Source organism: Gopherus flavomarginatus, chromosome 7 (assembly GCF_025201925.1).
Source record: "Gopherus flavomarginatus isolate rGopFla2 chromosome 7, rGopFla2.mat.asm, whole genome shotgun sequence".
In the NCBI taxonomy this organism is placed as follows: Eukaryota; Metazoa; Chordata; order Testudines; family Testudinidae; genus Gopherus; species Gopherus flavomarginatus.
In genome coordinates, this window is record NC_066623.1 from 91416814 (window position 1) to 91431161 (window position 14348).

The window sequence follows — 14348 nt, forward strand, 5'->3', positions numbered from 1 at the left end:
AAGTGCTTTTAGCTCTACAGAGAACTCTCTGCATTATCATATTCTCATTTGAAAGATGAATACACAAAAATTGATTATAAGAAAATTGCAAGCCAAAGAGAAGATCAGATACCAGAGGGCTTCTGCCATACAAAGCAGAATAAAGACTTTCAAAATAGCTACAAAGTACTTGGAAAAAAACCCTCAAGAATGTATAGGATAAACTTAATCAATTTACAAAATGGAATAGTAAAAAGATATTAAACATGGAAAGATTTCAGGTGCAAATGAAGATCCAGTAAGGGGAAAAAAATCTGATTTGTCATTAGACATTTTGAAAAGCAGGTCTCTAACATCATTTTAGAGTAAAGGAAGACAAACAGCCTTTGGAATTATGCTGTGGCAAGATCAGTAAGGAAGATCTGCTGTACTGAAACAACTATAGTGCTATTAAGGCAGATATGAGAACAAAACTATAGAAAAATGTGCATTAGGCTCTAGTGTATTTGTAAAGCCTTGGAAGAAGGATAGAATGATGCATCCCTTTAAAGGCACTGTATTGTAATCTAAGACAACTAGCACATCTAGTACACAAGCTTGCTAGGGCACAGAGCAGACTGCTGATGCTCTGCTAGTAGAGCAGCATTAACCCTGTATGTGTATGTGGGCCAGCATTTACTTCCACAAAACAGCAGAGCATGAGAAATTGTGATTGAGTTACAGATTTCAGATTGGAAATGGATACATTTATGGTAATTATTTTGGACCCAGTCCTCGGCTTCTGCCAAGGAGTAATCACTAGAGTTCAGGAGGGAGGGACACAAAGGTGTCCTTTGTACCCTCCCAATCCTGGACCATCTGGGCACTGGTCTAGAACCCAAAATCAGTTAGAGAAGGCTGCTCTAACTTTATGCCCACTACCAATATCCTCAGGGACCTGTTACAGCAGTTGGAGATTGGCAAGGCCCAGGGATGCCTTGGCCATGCTGCCTGCACCAACTGCAAGGATGATGAAGGGGTGTCAGCACAGGAGCCACAAGAGCAGCTCTATGCAGCCAAGGACCCCTTAGTCAGGGAAAATCCTTCAGTGGATGGCTGAGATAATTTTAGGGATGCTGGGTGCTTGCAAAGCTATGCAAAGCGGTCTCAGCACAATCAAGGACTTGGCCTTTGAATGCAGCTTGCTCACTGAGATATTTGTGTAGATACCACAGCCTCAGGGCATATTCACAACAATGGAGAATATTACAGCCTAGAATCAAATCAATTCAAAACACTTCTGCTTTTACTGGCTCATGTCTTTTTCTTAAATTGCCAGCTGATATTAACTGAAACTTTGTGATTCATCCAATACTCAAGTCACTGTTTTCCCAAGCACCACAGAGAAAATGCTATTGTCACATTTGGAAGGATCTGAAAATTCCTATAAACTTTCCACTTAGAGGGATGTAAAACAACTTATGCAACAGTGCCTGACCAAGGTAACAGAAGCATAAAACCACTAGCAGAGACTCTCTACCTCTGAGTCAGGACTGGAGCCTGTAAATCTGTTTGATCAAAACCATGTGGGCTTCTCCTGGTTTCAAGTTTTCTTAACATGAAACTCCTCCCAAATTCACTGATGTTTACCAACTTTTAGCAAACCAGAGCTGACTTATGTGAAGATGTGACAAGTTACGAGTAAACTTCAAAATCACTGAATCAGTAGTTTTGACTGAATTTTACTTTGAGTTTGAATGTGCATTCAAACATGAAACTCAAACACAGAATCTGGAAATCAAAGTCACGGAACCTTGCATAAGTCCTGGCGAACTGAAATTGCTGAGATTTTCACAGCGCTAGTTGAGATTCCCCCCTGATTTCCAGGGGTTATTAACCCTGTTTAAACTGCATGGTTCCATGGGGAAGAGGGAACAAACCAAAACACTGCTGCTAAGTACAATTAAAACAAATGAGTCATTCAAATAGCAGAAATAGCATCTTAAAACTATCTAATTAGAGGTTTAACTAAACTTTTTTTAAAAAATGACCAAAGAGCTGAAACACCCACGAGAAATGTCAGCCCAGTCAGTGAGATTTTTCAGAACAGGAGGTTGTAATAAAAGTGCTTCCTCAATAGTAATGATAATTTCAGTGCCCCCCGTGGTACATTACATGTACTATTCTCATTAAAGCAACTTCTTCTGCTCAGATACATCTGATATTATGAAATCTGAAATTTCTGAGAGGAATGATCATAACTTTAGTAGTAGGTGTGTTACTTTCACAATAGCTTGGGGCTGACCTCTAGTGTCAGTAGAGCTGAATTACCTTACTATGTTATATTAAATGGTAGTGCAAGATGTGGGACCAAATCATTCTTGATTTTCTCAAGTCCCATTAAGGTTCTTGCATGTGTGAGGCTGAGTCCTGCCTCATTCCCTGCACACCTTAGCAGTAAATAAAACAAGGGCTCCCGAAACACTGAGTACTTTCATTACATTTTCACTGTGAGACTAATTTAGCCATGTGTGCACTCACAGTATGTAGTTTCCTTGAGATAGGTCATTTATGGCCTAGTGAGAAAACTCCATGAAGTATGTACTGATGTTTACAGAGTGCAATTTTCCATGGATAATTGCAACAGCAAATCAAGCCAATGTTTGTCAAAACATTAAAAAGGCACTTGTCAGGGAGAGCTATTTCCATGTCAATTATTTAAGTAAATCTTATTGGTTCACAGACAGTGTCAGTTTCCTCTTTTTACCCCCAACTGCTTCTTATAATAGCTGCACAGTACAAGGTTGGGATTTTATTCTATGGGGGAAAGTGTGCTTATCCCCATTCTGCTCAGACTCAAAAGGCTGAGACATTTTTCCTCAAACTTTGCTAAACAATTCACCTTGAGGCAAAAGCCAAGCCTGGGAAATATCAGCCCAAACCATGAGTTTCAATAAGTTATAATAAGTGATTGAAAACAGGCTGTTAGAATGGAAGTCTATTGAAAAGTCAACTCTAGTGACCTCTGCTAGAATATACAGACACATAGCTACTCTGATGTTTTACCCACTTTTTCCTATTTTCTGATATAGTCCCATTCACACTTAACATCTGAGGTGAAGTTTCCTTTGAGTTTCACTTTTGACACCATATAATACTTCTGATGTGCTATGAGTCTTCCGATCTGCCTGTCATCCTCATTCAACCTTTTATGCACTTTCACTCCTAGATAGCACCAGGCTATCACTTCCTGCACACTTAACTGTTTGGAGGCTTTATTGCCACCTAAATCCTACCCTGTAAACCAGCCTAAGTCCAGCTTAATAAAAGTACTTAAAGAGTCTGAATAGAATCAATTAGTTTTTAGCAGGGAATAATGCAAGTTGATTTGCCCACATCAAAAATATCCAAGCATTATGTGGTTCTGGCCTGAGTCTTTAATAAAAAAAAAAAAGGGGAGAGAAATAATTCCCTTTTCTAATATCAATGAGACATTCCAGACAATACATTTCAAGTGCATTCCTGCCTTTTGCAGGTGGTTAGAATCCCTTGATTTTGTCTACATGTCTAAAACCACCATCAAAAATATTTAAAAGAATCCCTAGAAACCCATTTCTTTATTGTTCCATTTTAATCAGGTGCCAATTTTAACTGGGCCACAACCTACCAAAGAGAGGAACAGAAACCATATAGATTCTGTTTTTAGACACACTTGCTCTTTTTTTTCCCACAAAATGCCTGTTATTCTTCCTCATAATTAACTAACAGTCATATTGCATCCTAAACATACACTGGGTTTGCAGTACTCAGAAAAGACATCCTCTACTCCAAATAACTTACAGCATAGAATATACAAGACAAAAAACACAAGAACACAAGAGGACAACCAAGATTCCTGGGAAAAGGCAGTTTAATGAGGGGATAGACAGAAAGCAAGTGAAGTCAATAAAGGAGAGTGATGCTACTCAGAGCAGTTGGAAAGGAAAAGGGCTTTTGCAGTCATGTTGGATAGATTGGTGGGAGAGCAGGTGAGAATCAGGGTGGCTGCAAAGAAAGATACAAAACTCAAGGACAGAGATGACCAGATACAGAGAAGGGTTTTAGCAGCAGGGATACTGAAGAGGGTAGAGATTTTCCGTATAAGAAGTTACTGAGACACTATTATGTGAGAAGGAGATAGAGACACAAAGTACTACACTTACGAGGGGAAAAAATCATATGCACGAATACAAAATGGGGAATAATTAGCAAGGCAATAATACTGCAGAAAAAAATCTTGGGTTATAGGGGATCACAAACGGAATGAGTTAACAGTGTGATATCATTGTAAAGAAGGCAAATGTCACCCTGCAATGTATTAACAGGAATGGCATATGTAACACACAGGAGGTAATTGTTACACTCTGCTCGGCACCACTGAAGCTTCAGCTGGAGTACTGTGTCCAGTTTTGGGCCCCACATATTAAAAAAGATATGACCAAACTGTAGAGAGTCCAGAGGACAGCAACACAAATTATATGAGATTTAGAAAACTTGTCCTGTGAGGACATGTTGAAAGAAATGGGGAAGTTCAGTCTAGAGAAGAGAAGGCTGAGGGGAAACATGATAACAGTCTTCAAATATGTAAAAGGTTGTTATAAAGATCAATTGTTCTCCATGTCCACTGAAGGTAGGACAAGAAGTAATCAGTTTAGTTTGCAGCAAGGAAGGTTTAGGTTAGATATAGGAAAAACTTTCTATCAATAAGGATAGCTAAGCGCTGATACAGGTTACCTAGGGAAGTTGTGAAATCCCATTGGAGGTTTTTAAGAACAGGTTAGAAAAATACTTATCAAGAACAGCCTAGGTTGTACTTGATTCTGAGATGGCTGAGATGGACTAGATGACTTCCTGAGGTTCCTTCCAGCCCAACATTTCTATGATTCTAGGACCACAGGGTTGCCACCCTCGGAGAAAGTAAGAAGAGTAGAACTGTAAATTGCGATGAAGAAGAGACATGGTGGAAGGATAAGAAGATCTGGATGGAAGTTCTGGGCAGAGTTGAGATAGTGGTGAGACAACCCAACAGACATGTCAGAGATGTTTAGAGATATGAGACTGGAGAGAGGGATGGAGGTAATGGGTTGAAAAGTAGATTTAGGAATAATCTGAACAGAGGCAGAGAGGACAGATGAGGTTGCCTGAAGTGCTGGTGAGGGTACTAAAGGAGCAGAAGAAGGGACCAAGTACAGCATCCTGAGACATACTAATAGATAAGTGACTCTGAAGGACGGGGTGATTTCCCATAAGCACTGGAGAAAAGATCCCAAGTTGGAAAGGAAGTCTTTTTTGTCATGAACTTTCCATCAGTAGCAGAAGAGCTCTTCCAGAATTGGGTTCTATTGACATAGGCTTCCCATCCTCTTCTGTCCTCTTTGGTAGCAGGAGCAGTCTTCCATGATCCAACCATCACCAGGATAGAAGAAAGAGTCCCAGATAGCCCCATGTGTCCCAGACCTCAGCTATAGAGGAGCGATCCTGTAAGTGGCCTTCACTGTCATCATTCAGGGAGAAGTCTCTCTTGTCCCACCAATCAAAGAGCAGTTTCTGTTCACTTACCAGCACCACACACCAGTGTTAGAATCATTTGTGGAGGTCTTCACTGGCTCAATTGTGAAGGGCAATGTGTTTCCAAATTCTGGGACACATTCTGCCCAGACCCGAGTGGAACTCTAGTAAAATGGTATACGGGACACATTTTCAAAGGCACAAATGAGTTACATGCACAATTGCCAGTGGGAGTCTAATGGCCCTTTGTGTCTTTGAAAATGTTGCCCTAACACTACCGGCCAAATTGCATTGACACTGAGCTTAAAGCATTGTACCTATTTAGATATTTCTGTGTACTTAGTCATTCTTGAAACTTTACGCTGTACAAGATCCTTCACTGGACAAATATTATGGCTTGATCTTATTTTACTCCATTATTTTTTATAATGGATGCTACTTTATCATTTCCTTTTTAAACCTCTGAATTAAAATTAGGAGCATTGCATTCTAAACACAATCACACTATGGAAGATGTCAGTTTAATGGAGATTGAATAGCTATATTATCTGACATCAAAAGCCCCTGGAGAACAGAACAGAATGCAAGCAGGGGTCAATGATAAAGCTTTTAATCATTTGTCTGTTGAATAACTATCATACTTGTGGTGATTTGTATTTTCGGCTAATCTGGGATAAGTAATGAGTGAAATTCCTAGTTGAATGAATCCTTTCGTCATATTTCATTTCCATGGGCAACTTATCACATTTATAGTCAGTCTATGAAAACGAAATTACATATTGATTGAAGAGATTTGTGACAACTGATAATCTTTCCACAGCTAAGGAATCTTAGGTGCTTGGAGCTGTGTAACAGCATAACAAAGATAAAACTCTGGTTTTGCTGCCTGGTTTTTACCACTGGCCCTTGACACTTATGTTTGACCACTGAAGGATGTAAACCAGAGCAACAATGCACACTATCCAATAATGCACACAACTACATATACACATTGCATAAAAGAGGGAGGAATAGATAAGGATTAATTACAACAACAAAGTAGAGGAATACGATTTAATCAAATAGCAGTGCTGAATACATTAATTAAATACTCACCTAGTTCAAGATCTCTTATTCCCATGTACGTTTCAAGAAGGTCATCTACTTTTTTTATTGCTTTTTCTTCAATTTCAGAGGGCTTTATGGAAACAAAACACTTAAGAGTTTAAATCCTAAACATATAAGACACCCAAATTAATCCAGATTTTGCATTTAGGATCTGATTTATTCCATTTTTTTTGTTTAATAAATTGCAAGCAAATCTTCTATCTTAATGTTTTGGGTTTTGGTTAAGATTTATCCTCCACCCCTATCCCACACCAAAGAAGTCTAGGGTGAAATAGCAGTACGATACAGTTAGTGAGAAACATCTGACTTCCTGGTGATTCTGCACAAGTAGAACAGAAGATATACATTTCAGTTCCCTCCACCTGACAGAGGATTCAGCATTTTGTGCATGCACATCAATGAAATGAGAAGCATGTCATTCACAGTCATGTGGGTATGGCTACATTTGGAATTTCAAAGCGCTGCCCCGGCAGCGCTTTGAAGTGTGAGTGTAGTCGGAGCGGCAGCGCTGGGAGAGAGCTCTCCCAGCGCTGCATGTAAACCACATCCCTTACGGGTGTAGCGTGCAGCGCTGGGAGCCACGGTCCCAGCGCTGCTGCCCTGATTACACTGACGCTTTACAGCGCTGTATCTTGCAGCGCTCAGAGGGGTGTTTTTTCACACCCCAGTTGCAGCTCTGTAAAGTGTGAGTGTAGCCAAGGCCCTTAATTGAGAGTCAGCTACTTATGCAGTTAGCTAGCCCCGGGCAAAGCTGGGCTGGGCTGGCTCCTTCCCTTCAGCAGAGCCTGTTGCAGGTAGGCAGGGCATCTGACTCTCTTAAAGGGACAGCCGTGTGAGACTCACCTACTTTCTGGCTAAGATGTGCCATTGATAGCTTATTATATGACTGGAAAACAGATTTGATACGCCTTTCACTTCCCTGACAAATGCCAAAAGATGCAGCCATCTTTCACATTTTGAATGATCAGTAATAAGCTATAATAACTGAAAGCGAAGAAGATTAATGCAGAAAGATGTTTCCTTGGTCAAAGATAATTTGATATTCCTATAAACTCCATATAAAGGATGCTGATACATTTATTACTGAAAATTGTTATTAATATTACTACAACCTGTAGCACCGAGGAGTCCTGTTCATGGAACTATTTGTTGTGTTAGGTGCCGTACAAACACAACACAATCTAATCTCTGAATGATTTCAAGTGTCAGATATTTGCACAGTATATATAAGTATCTGTATTGCAGACTCCAAGCATTCTAAAGTAATGAGTCAGACTTAAAAAAAAAATCACAATTGTCTTAAAAAATAATGTTTATTAAGTAATACATTTTGGAAACTTTTTATTTGCCTTATGGACTTTGAGCTGTTGGGGTTCATATTTTCTAGATTTTCTCCATAGCCACCAGGTTTAGAAATTGTTTTGTTAAAATGCAAGTTGAAATTCTCACATAATCGTATGTCTCCAAGAACTGGGGCTTTAAAAAGGCGGTGGGGAGAAGGGGAAATAAATATTGTGAGACCTGTAATAAAATCACAAGGGTTCACAGCATTGATATCAGTAACCTGGCTTTAAATTTATTTCTATACATATCACACATTTCCTAATAAGCCATCTTGTTCCATTAACCCACTATTTTTATTTCTTATATCAATACTGAATGTAGCTTTAAACAAACTTTCAGTGACATTTAACAAAGTTAGAAACACTGCAATTTTGCTGTGCTGGAACTTTCCAAGAAAATACCATTTTGCCAAATAAACTTTGCTGAAGGATAAATCTCATGTTTTGCATAAATTTAACAGATGCTAAAAGTTTCAAATGCTCTAATTATTACCCCAGTGTAAACATACCACTTCCTCCACAATGGCAGGACCTTTGGATCTCAATCGAAGTGTTTCTCTTCCCTTGGAGATTTTAGCCTCTGATAGAGTTCCACTTTTTAACCTTGGTTCAATCATTTCTAAAAACAAAAGTACAACTGTTAAATGTACCATTTAATTAGAATTAAATAAATATGCTTTAGCTGACTCAGTAGCTTCAGCTTTTAGGTCTATGTAAAATGTAGAGCAACTTGAACTTATAACAACAGTATTTTAGATATAACTTGGGCCCCAATTGTGCATTAAGACTCACTACCCTGGACCTCTCAGCCCTTGTAGAATCCTATTCAGAAGCTTTACAAGCACAAAGAAAATACTGCGCAATAAAATTAAGACTCTCCTTTGAAAAATGAATCTATGTAGGCATAGTTCATTCTATTATGTTTGTGCATATTTGCATAAATTAGTTCTCTATTCTAGAGCAAATCATTATTCATTAAATAGTATTAGGAATTGGTAAAAATCACGCAGTTTTCACTCCGGCAGAATTCTCATGGATTTCAGGCCTGCACTGTGGTCCACACTAAGAGGTAGATCCCTGCTCAACAGATTTAGCGTTTTTCCAGGATTACATTGTAGCCCCTTTTTGACCTGAGAGGCTAGTCAAAGTTCAGGGTCTGGGGATGTTCCATTTGGAAGTAGAAATTGATGGAGTCTGGTATTTTCTTTGATGCAGTCTTGTTATGTACAAAGTCCTAATTCTCCAAACTCAGAATTAAGAACAAAAGGAGCAGTTTCTTAGTTTATAGCTCCAAGCCTCTGTCGCCAACAGACCCAAGGGATCTCTTTCTAAGTTTTTTCCAGGGCCACACTGTGGTCACCAGGTCACCCTCTGTTCTGATTTCTCTGTGCTCTGCCTTCCCTCCTCCTCCCTCCTCCTCCACACTTACCAGGGGAAAAAAGCACTTGGGCAGGTTCACACACTTCTTTTTCTTAGGTGGGGGCTTGTGTTTACAATTATATTAACTGAAGGGCGAGTTCACACCTATCAATCTCAAGGAGGTTTTAACTCAACCCATAACAAGACTTCCCCAGCTTGGAACACCCCCACCCCCAACTCAGCTTTGGTTATCGTCCCAGTGAAGCCTAAAATGACGATAATCAATAACCCATCCCAAACAGAAAGAAAAGAAATAAATTAAAAATTATACAAGGTTGACTATTTACATATGTACAGTGTTTTCTATCAAGATGTTTTCACATCATCATCCTCAAAATAATTTTATTCTCACTCAAATCTCTTTGGGGCTTTTCTCTTCCAGGTTTCCTTTCAATCAGCCCTTGAGGAACATTTGTGGAATTTGTAAACTCAGATAGACCCTGCACATTTTGTTTTAATGGGGCATTCACCTCTGTAACAACTTTTCCAGCCTTACCTTCCACAGCTATAACCTCAGATTCAGGAAGCAGCCAAGCTGAAATTTTGTTCCCCTGATATCTTCTCAAATGGTCCTTATAGGTAACTATGTTTAGTCCTGGGATCCAACTGGTTCCTGTACACCACTTTATTTATTTGGGCTAGTATTATATAGGGTGCTCCTACCCTACTTTCTTCTAGGATTGTGTAACCAGACCAGGTCCCCTCTTTTTAAAAGTTTCCCCATATGAACTTACATAATACAAACTTTCTATCTTATCAGAGGCTATCAAGTTTTCCCTAGCAAAGGTTTGAACTTTTTCAATTTTGGATTGTAGAGTGTTTACATAGTCCAAATGGTTTCAATCCATTTGTTCCTCTTCAGGAACTCCATACAAGAAATTTTCTGCCGTCCTTAGCTTATGCCCAAACGTGAGAAATCTTAGGGCATACAGTGTACTCTCAATGACTGCTATCCTACAAACTATCAAAAGGAATGGCATTTTTGCTAGTTCCACTCTGTTTGGTACTGCTCTACCAAAGTAGCCAGCAATCCCCCAGAGTCCTATTGCATCCTTCTACCATCCCATTAGATTCTGAGTATGCTGTGGTGTGAGAATTTTGTGGATCCTTAGAATCTTACAAATCTGTTTAAACACTGGATTCAAAATTTCTCCCATGATCTGTGTGAAACTCATCCGGGACCCCAAATCTGGTAAAAATTCATTCACTAGGACTCCTAATACTGTTACAACTTCTTGATTTCTTATTGGATAAGCCTCAGGCCATTCTGTGAAGCGGTCCATAGCTACCAGCCATTATTGATTACCAGATACCCCACAAGATACTGCTGCAAAGCAGCTCTCCCAGTTTTAGGGGGCCCTTCTTTATAATGCAAGCATTGTATTTCCAGCACCAATTTTATAAACCCAGCCTGCATTGTACCCAACAGAAATTCTCCTTTACCTTAGCTAAGGTTTCTGCAACCCCAAAATGTCCAGCAGTTTTAAAATCATGACATAACCTCAGAATCACCTTTTCTAATGTATCTGGTACAAATAGCTAGTACCTATATCCATCACCCAATAGTTTATCTCATCGCCCAGGGGTAATGAGAGCCATAGAACCAAACTGTTAACCCTGTATATGATGGAAACCACTTCAAGACAGAGGGTATGGCAACACCCCAGCATCCCTAGTTCCAGCACCTATGCCAGCTTCTATACAATATTTCATCTTTAAATTCCAAGTTTTCCTACTGTGTCCAGAAAGCTTTTACTGTGGTATTATGAGTTGACTCCACAGTTGCCAACTTTCACATAGTAAATAAGCACCCCGATTTTCACAATAAGACAAAAATCAAGCTAATCCTATTTCAAAACAAGGCCAAAACAAGCCAATCGCTAAGAACCCCAATGCTCTATGTGACTAGATCCCCTGGCATGCAGTCTGGGACTGTGGTGGGCCTGCTGTGCACTCCTGACTTGCTCCCATCCCTGGCCCCTGCTTGCCCCTTGCCCTTGCTTGCCCCCCGCCCTTGCTTGCTGGGAGCCAATCAAAAAAAAGCAACAAGCTACAACAAGCAACAAGCCAAAAAACAACTCGCAAGCCAATTAAACCAAAACCAAGCCCAATTTCTGTGTTTTTTTCATGTGTTTGGCATATCTGGTTGACAGTACAGTCCAGGGTGGCTAAAATCATCTTTCCAGTTGATTTTTCCAATCACACGCTATCCTGATAACAGAGTCTTCCCATCTCTTTGGGAAGATTTTAGTTGCTCTGGGATCCATTCTGGGCCACCCATCGCCATTGTTCTAGAGGATGAGCCAAGAGCATGGACACTTCTGCAAATTAGAAGTAAAGCATCACACCCATCCTCCTGAGCAACTAACTCCTTGCTCTTCTGCTTGGGACAGTGTTTGCAATTAGCCTCCCAACAAGGCCAGCTGGACAAGACATCAGCATTAACATGCTTATGGCCAGGCCTGCATGTATCTGTGAAATCATAGCACTGCAGTTCTCCAATTACCTAGCAAGCTGTCCCTCAGGACTCCTGAACCTAAAAAGCCATTGCAGGGAAGCATGCTCTGTCCTGACCATAACCCTCCTCCCATACAAATAGTGATGAAAACATTCTATAGATTTAATCGTTGGAATGTAACCCAGGAATCAATGGTGGCTCCAGGCACCAGTGCTCCAAGCATGCCTGAGGCGGCAAGCCACGGGGGGCGCCCTGCCGGTCCCTGCAAGGGCGGCGGTCAGGCTGCCTTCAGTGGCATGCCTGCGGGAGGTCTGCTGGTCCTGCGGCTTCGGCGTACCTGCTGCCGTATTGGCACCGAATCTGCGGAACCAGCGGACCTCCCACAGGCAAGCCGCCAAATCCATGGGACTGGGGACCTCCCACAGGCAAGGCGCCAAAGGCAGCCTGCCTGCCGTGCTTGGAGCAGCAAAAAAGCTAGGGCCGCTCCTGCCAGGAATGCTTACAGTCATCTATGATGCAGTTTGTTTTAAAGGCTTAGCATATTGTCAGTATTCTTTTCGTCCTTAATCCTACTCTCTGATGCAATTCTGCTGTTTATAGGTTATATCCAAGCAAGCAAACAACTGAGTATACAAAGTATACAACAGAAAAATTGTATACAACTGAGGCCAGTGCTTAATTTGTGCCAGGGCTGAGCCGTGGCACCTCTAGGCCTGGCAGTTCAGAGAACCAGCACCTCTGAGATTGCTGCATTAGTTATGAATGTAAAAAAATTGCTTGAGCCCCGGCACCTCCTTCATTACAAATTAAGCACTGATTGAGGCGGATAGTGAGGCAGAAGGATCTCCAAACTTGCAACATGTACAGAATGAGGCTGGAGTTCCTATTAGGTTTTGCAATAATTTCTCTCAAAACTCAGACTCCTGCAGCAAGAAGGCATCAGCTTCTCAAGTCTCTGGAGTTCTTGTGTCAATATTGCCCCCAACCCAAAGCACTAGCATCTGTGTCCAATATGAAAGGGGTTTTGAAACATGTACAGGCTAAGAGCCTGATTCAACTCTGAAAATGCTACATCATGCTCTCCTGGCCAGTGAAGTGGCTTCCCTTTCTCACCCATCCTATGCAGTGGTTTTGCAATATTGGCAAACCTATAAATGATCCTTCTGTGATAGGAGAAGAGCCCTGTAAAACTTTACACATCTGAGTGTGTCTGGGAAGTTGGTAAGCTCTGTACAGCCTGTTTTGGTGGGTGGGGTGAAGGAGAGACAGTGGAAATTCCCTCCTCACCAGTTGGGTGCCCAAAGTACATTGCCTCTTTTTGAAATCATTAACATTCTTGGAGCTCAGTTTCAAATTGGCCACCTTCAGTTTAGTGCTTCCCCATCTCCCAAAGTGAGAGAGAGAAGCTTTCACTAGACATCTTCAACAGTCTGTCCTGGCTAGCCTTAAATTTATAGAAGTCCTTCTTTTTGTGGCCAGATTTGTCATGGTATCAGCATTTAACTGAACTGTTTCCTTTAATTTTTGCATTATTGCCAATTTCCCTTGTTTTACCAACCAGATTTATCATCTGTTCTAATCATTTAATACAGTCTTGAGCCAGATTAGAATCCCCTCTATCATACATATTAGACACAGAGCTGTACTTACAGGACTCATGGTTAGGGCCCTACCAAATTCACAGCCATGAAAAACACATAATGGATCGTGAAATCTGGTCTTTTGCATACTTTTACCCTATACTATACTGATTTCACAGGGGAGTCCAGTGTTTCTCAGTTTGGGGGTCCTGATCCAAAAGGGAGTTGCAGGGGGGGTCACAGTATTGCCACTCTTAATTCTGCGCTGCCTTCAGAGCCAGGTGGCTGGGAAGTGGCGGCTGTTGGCCGGGCGCCTCGCTCTGAAGGCAGCACCTCGCCAGCAGCAGCACAGAAGTAAGGGTGGCAATACCATACCATATCACCCTTACTTCTGTGCTTCTTCCTTCAGAGCTGGGAGGATCTGCTGACTGAGGGCCCAGCTCTGCTACTGGTGGTGGCTCTACCTTCAGAGCTGGGCTCCCGGCCAGCAGCCCCCACTCTCCAGTTGCCCATCTCTGAGGGCAGCACCGTCACCAGCAGCGCCTAACAATAACCTTGCAAAACCCCACCCCACAACTCCTTTTTGGGTCCGGACCCCTACAATTACAACAATTAAATATCTGAAATAATAAAATTTACAATTTTTTTAATCCTCTGACTGTGAAATTGACCAAAATGTACCATGAATTTGGTAGGGCCCTACTCATGGTGACCAGCTTCCATCTTCCTCACTAGCAGCTGCTTCACTGGTGCATAATTGCAAGAAAAGAGGCAAGTTCTGTGGCAAACTCCACAGTCTCTTGGAGTGTCTTTGGCCTCCTTTCACTGATCTTGAACTGCAAGTCCAAGTCCAGCTGACCACCTATAACAGGGATTAGCAACCTTTGGCACATGGCCCATTAGAGAAATCTGCTGACGGGCCAGGACGGTTTGTTT

General features: G+C 41.2%; 1 protein-coding gene across 1 annotated transcript in view; it reads right to left on the reverse strand.

Annotated features, from left to right (window-relative positions):
- Positions 1 to 14348, reverse strand: part of GIPC2 (GIPC PDZ domain containing family member 2) — a 48523-nt gene that overhangs the window by 2841 nt on the left and 31334 nt on the right. Inside the window, exons 4-5 of the mRNA XM_050961900.1 lie at positions 8465 to 8574; positions 6601 to 6682 (exon numbers count right to left, since the gene is read on the reverse strand). Coding sequence (XP_050817857.1) covers positions 6601 to 6682; positions 8465 to 8574 — 192 coding nt within the window. The remainder of the gene's footprint in view (positions 1 to 6600; positions 6683 to 8464; positions 8575 to 14348) is intronic.